The sequence below is a fragment of the Bradysia coprophila genome, unplaced genomic scaffold (genome assembly GCF_014529535.1).
Source record: "Bradysia coprophila strain Holo2 unplaced genomic scaffold, BU_Bcop_v1 contig_110, whole genome shotgun sequence".
NCBI lineage: Eukaryota > Metazoa > Arthropoda > Insecta > Diptera > Sciaridae > Bradysia > Bradysia coprophila.
In genome coordinates this window covers 18593-24445 of record NW_023503387.1, presented here as the reverse complement: position 1 = coordinate 24445, position 5853 = coordinate 18593, and the positions used below count along the sequence as shown (strand labels likewise).

The 5853-nt window shown below is 35.7% G+C and overlaps 1 protein-coding gene across 1 annotated transcript; it reads right to left on the bottom strand.

The window, feature by feature from the left end:
- Positions 1–2181: 2181 nt before the first annotated feature.
- On the bottom strand, positions 2182–5513 carry LOC119073024. Its single transcript, XM_037178341.1, has 5 exons — positions 5281–5513; positions 3670–3806; positions 3553–3619; positions 2586–2842; positions 2182–2531 (listed from the first exon to the last, which is right to left on the bottom strand). The coding sequence occupies exons 1-5, from the start codon at positions 5489–5491 to the stop codon at positions 2235–2237; spliced, it is 969 nt and encodes a 322-aa protein (XP_037034236.1). The 5' UTR covers positions 5492–5513; the 3' UTR covers positions 2182–2234.
- Positions 5514–5853: the final 340 nt, after the last annotated feature.

Sequence of the window (5853 nt, the reverse complement as noted above, 5' to 3'; positions counted from 1 at the left end):
TAACAAATTATTTCCATGTTAACAGAAACTCTCTAAGTACCATTTTTCCCAAGATATATCACTTTTAATAAAATCCAATATGGCCGCCGGCAGCCATTTTGTTAGGAGACCGGAAATAGTATCGACGCTTTACATTCGTTAATACCTTTCAAACAAAAAAAAAATCATGAAATTCGGTCAAAATTTACTCGAGATATTGACAAAATACTCCACGTTCACTGTACGGCCGAGTAGCCAGATAAGAGCTCACTCCAAGAGACCTAGCTCACGCTCCGGAGAACAAACTTTTTTTTCCCTGATTGGTACGGTCAATACCTATCTAATAAAGCTAAAACAGACGAAATATGTTTAAACGTGGCCGACCTACAAGCAAAAACTGCTTGCCGCCCTGTGTCTGTTTCACACCAAGGGGTCTAACTCACGAGTCGGTCATCCAATTTCCATAAACTTTTTTTTTGTCGATCGGTATTGTAAATACCTTTTATTTGACGTATCGCTTACAAGTGTAACGTTTAAATGTCCGGAGATATCTTCGAAAAACCGTAAAGCACCTATTGGGCCACAGCTTGGGAGGGGTCGATCCAAAATCACTCATCTTCGAACTTAGCCTGTCTTTTGACATTACCAAACGGGAAAAAAAAGAGTTTTCAAAATCGGATGCGTTTTACTCAAGTTATCGTGCAGACGGACAGACGGACAGATGGACAGACGGACATTTTTTTTTCGCGGATTTGGCAACCACAATAGGTTTCCCCTTACTCAGGGAGTCCAATTCGACGTGTTACAAACGTGTGCGTAAACCTATAAGACCCCAGTACTTCGTACGGGTCTAAACATGCTTATGTTGGAAAACATGACTCGGTTTATATTCTGAATGACGTTCATGACGGTGCGGTGTGTCTATTAAATAAATGTATTTTGGTTCTATTGCTCATTTGTGTATACGGTTATCAAATACTTGAAGTCTTGTAATTTAACTTTAGGCACAGTGGAGTAATGTAAAGAGACGTCTATAGCTTAAATTTTGCATTTCCAGTGTTCTGAGCTACTGGTTTACTGCTATATTTCAACGACATTTTAGCGCAGAGGTAGTGCTATTTATGACGTTAAGAAGTGCACAATCACTATTACCACAGTTATTCGTGTCTGTGTTAATTATGGTTACACGAAATAACTTAATCGACAATTTGTTCCTCCTGCATCGTAACAATACAGAGCGATAAGTTCTTTGCAGGCGCAACCATCGTGTCTTTCTAGTAATAGGATCACCAAATCTCAATTTTACACATTTATCTCTTTTCTATCTTTCAGATGTTTCGCTATTGCTATAATAATGCAAAACAACTGAAAGTGATGAAACGAGTGAATGTGTAAAATTGAGGTTTGGTGATGGCCAATTTTAGCAATAACCTAATTCTGGATCGATTTTTTTCCGAATAATCCTTTAAGAGCCTACATTTGCACGTCTATTATTTCATTTTTGATGATATGTTTTCATCAGAATCCTTTTTGAAAAATGTACGACTGCAATAACGTTCGTGAATGTGTAAGCTTTAAGTTAAAATTAGTATTGGTTGTAGTCGTTTGACTACAGCTTCAAGAAAAGTCAGCAGTTTAACGAATTTTTCAGAGCTGGTCGAACTGCTAAAATCAAATCTATTTTTCGTTGAAAGCTTGCACATTCGTGGTCGTTATTACGATCATATATTTTTGAAAAGGATTCGAGTGGAAAGATATCATCAAAAGTAAACTAAAATCCAGTATTTAGAAAAACGCCAAAAACGCATCGATGCCTCTTAAGCTAGACATTTTATACAACTATATCGATGTAGGGTATCGTACCAAATATCGGATAATTAGTCGTCGTTTATGTATGAGAAAACCATAGGGGTCCGAGGACTCATTCTTGTAAAAAGATGTAAAGTGTTTCTGTTTAACGAAATGACAACTCATCCTCAGCACAATGACTACACATTTCGGATGTTTTCTAATCCTGAAACATTAGCCAAACGAAACATAAGTACTTCAATGGGTCTGAATATAGAATATAGAATATAGATACTGAGATCATTTTCAGTGATTAAGCAATGGTATTTAGTTCGAGGGTAATTCGTCCTGACAGTGATTCAGTAAAAAAAAATTGAAAGTCTATTCGATTTTTCACAAAATTTTTGACCGTTGATCAGGTATATTGAAGCGTAGCGTCAATCGCAGAAACAAAAATGAATAGAAAATTATTTTTGTTTCTTCAAACTTCTCTGGTAGCGCTGGTTGGCCAAACGTATGTAATTCGTACGAAAGTACGTTTCGACCTCGGCTAGTGTAATGTTCTCATTGTTGAATTGATTAAATGCGTCCATTGTCGAGAAACAAATGAGGTCGCATACGTTCTTGTATTTGCTGAAATTTTCATTTTGACCGCGACCACCATATGAAAATTGCCTCAGATAGTTGTCGCAGATTATTTCGTTGCCAATTATGCGCATCGATGTTGACAATTTCTCGGCCCCTCTGTTTTGATATCTCGGCCGCTAAATAAAAACCGTTAATTTGAGACACATAAAATGGCAAGTCTATGCACTCACGTAATGGTCGATATTTTTGGCAAGAACTGTATCAAAGTTTTCTAGTGCTCCTTGTTCTTTTACAGGGAGTACCGAATCATCAAAATCAATAATATCGATTTCTTGAACTTGCATTGCTTGTATTTCGAAAAGAACGTCATTCACACTAGCTACCACATATGTGGTATTTGCCGCTTCTTTATACCGTTCGTCACTCGATTGCACTTGCTTTTCAATATCCTCGTTTATTGCATCTTTGCCGTGGTTTGCTTGAAGATCTATTATGGAATTTAGATACTTAGTATTACCACCGATGGTATCAACCATAAAGACCAACGGAAATAGAAAAATTAAAATGAACGTTGATTGATTTAGTTATTACTAGTTTCCGTAGATTAATAAAATGAGGAAAATTGAGGGAATTGAAGACTATTTATTGAATTCGCGATAAAGAAAATAATCCAAATATTTAGTCACTATCCTCAACATAATACGAATCTATCCAGCGAAATTGAAATTCCACAAACAGTTTCATTCTTAGTTTGCTGACACTAATCTACTGCATTGTTCCTTGTGCGAATCCGAAATTCGAAATTGGAAGGGTTCTGCTGACCGGAGCAGCATTTAAATTTAATATAAGCTACCTGCATGTTCTCTCCCTCACCTCTCCAATGATACCCAACCCGTGTACCCGTATAATGCCATAAAAATTGAACTTTAGAAGCCAGATATGAACCACATATACTCGAAAAACCAGTATGAGGAGAAAAAAATTGATTCAAGAATCGAGCGTTGCGTAGCAGATCAAATATTGTATTGTTGGAATGAACGTATCCAAATTAGTCTAACAGGATACAACTCGCGAATTTAGCTTACGGGATTTTTATGAATTTTTTTCAAATTTTTGCCATCTATGAAAGATCACAACTTTTGTGAACCCCTCACGTTCCGATCCCCGAACCTTCTCACACCCCTATCAAAGCATTACCTTCGAAATGTTTTTGAATGGCAGAAGCTACTTTCTCCGATATTATTTTCTCCATTTCAGCAGCGTCCTAAAATAAGATTTATTAGTTTTCGAATTAACTACCAGCATCAATCGTACAAAGTTAGCCATTTGCTGTGAAGGGTTTTCACCAACCGTAGGTTGGATGCGCGTGCTACTACTACTGTCCGGCACATTCGGTACCTCCAAATTCTTTCTAATCCTGTCTTCCGCAGCTTTGGCTAATTCGTACGTTTCTGAAAGCGAACCATTTTTTGATTTTTAGCTGCGGGAATCCGGTGAAAATTCATTTTTTTTTTGAAATTAGAGAGTTCGTCATTGTAATTTGTAATAGACAAAATTCCGGGGAATGCAAAATTCAAGCAATAATTTCCACGTATTTCTGACAAAAAGCATATGATTTTAGAGGGAAACGCGAGGAAACGTTCCAATCTTAATCGATATGCAGTGCAATAATTGCAAAACTCTTCTTCATTTGCTTCAAAATTCAATTTGAATTTTGAATCCACGAATGGCGAACGAATTGAATTTGAATTCCAATTGAATTCAATTCGAATTGACGATGGCGACTTTCAAAAATTCAAACAATAATTTCCAATTATTTATGACAGAAAGTATTAAGTTTTTTAGGGAAAACCTCTTAAACGTTAAATTTCCGATCCATATCTATAGAAATATTTTAAAACCATTTTGTTTTCGCGTCAGAATTCAATCTGAATTCTGAATTTTGCGAAATCACACAGAATCCATTTTGCATTCGTATCGGCGATATACATCACGGTCAAGTTTGGTATTTACAATTAGTTTTTTTTTAATTAATACGGCTGTGTACATATTAGCACGAATAAGTTTAAATGTTGCAGTAAATAGATTCGATTCATGAAAATTTTCTCATTTGGATTTAAATGGAAAATAGAACATCGATCGTGTATGAAAATTACTTTTTCTGTCCCGAAATTAATTGTCGCTAATTATTTTGTGATAAACTATATTTAACTTAAAAAAAAGAGGATGGGGAACAAATCGGAAGCGAAGAACTTACATATAGTTTTCGGTATTTCGACTCAATTCGTAGATCTTGCATTATTTTCGGATTAAAATATTGTGATTTTTGAGAAAAATAACAGTAACTCGAATCTTTAGAGATAGAGACTGACCCTAAACATCGACGAACTCTCTAATTTGTAGAAAAATTGAATTTTTACCGAATTCCCGCAGCTTCCTGTTATAGATATTCTTTTGAAAAACAGCCATCGGAGATCGGACTAATTTTTCAGTGGCCTCGATTGTATGTGTCTAGACGTGAATTGAACCGTAAAATCTAAAACTAATTTTAAAAAAATATGCGGCTGTCGATGCCACACGGAGAAGCATCACTTTGAAAAGCTCCTACTTCAATATATGGATATGAATATGAAAGTAAAGGTGTCGTCTAAAACCCACATAACCCATGCTCACTCGTAACCACATGACCTCAGGGAGAATATTTGAAAAGAAATTTATATCTATTCTGCCTTCGCTCGCAGAACCGAAATTTTTTTTGAAAGTAGTTTCGGATTCTTGGGTTCAATTTCTGTCTAGAGACATAAATCGAGCTCCCTGGAAAATCAGTCCAATTTCCGCAGGCCGTTTTTCAATATATCTTTTATATATCTCTTATCTTTTGGATAAGGAAAAAAGCACACACAAACAAAAAGTTCATGAACTTACTGAACTTCGACTCCAATATTTCGCATCGATAAGTCTTCCAAGATGATGTCGGCTGAAAACTGTTCCGGACAGCGTTCAGAAATTGCTTCGAAGATAAATTTTCCGGAAATACAAATAATTTTTCTACATTTTTTCCACGGAACCACACATTTGGAATGCTCTTAATCTTGGTTCCACAAATTGGTTTTTCAGATTTAATTACCGAATACATTATTTTAACAGTTATTCTTGCGTGTTTATGTGGCTTTATTGAAAGTTACGATTTTCTTACTTTGTTTACTTAGTTTTCAAAAAAGCAGTGGTACAGTGGACGACTTTGTGCGCTATTTCGAAGCAGCTGTTTGACCAGCTGGTCCTTGTAATCAAACAAAGTCAGTTAATTTTATAATCAGGAGTAAATAAAAATGGCTTAACAGTGGTTTATCTATTATCGTAAACAAAACAACTAAAGAGAGTCTCATGCGAGTATCACTAATATAACATCGTGCGAATTCCAATCGTTCCAATCCGAATTCGGTACATTGATTAAATAATGCAAATCTTTAGATGATTTAGAAACTAAAATCATGTTAG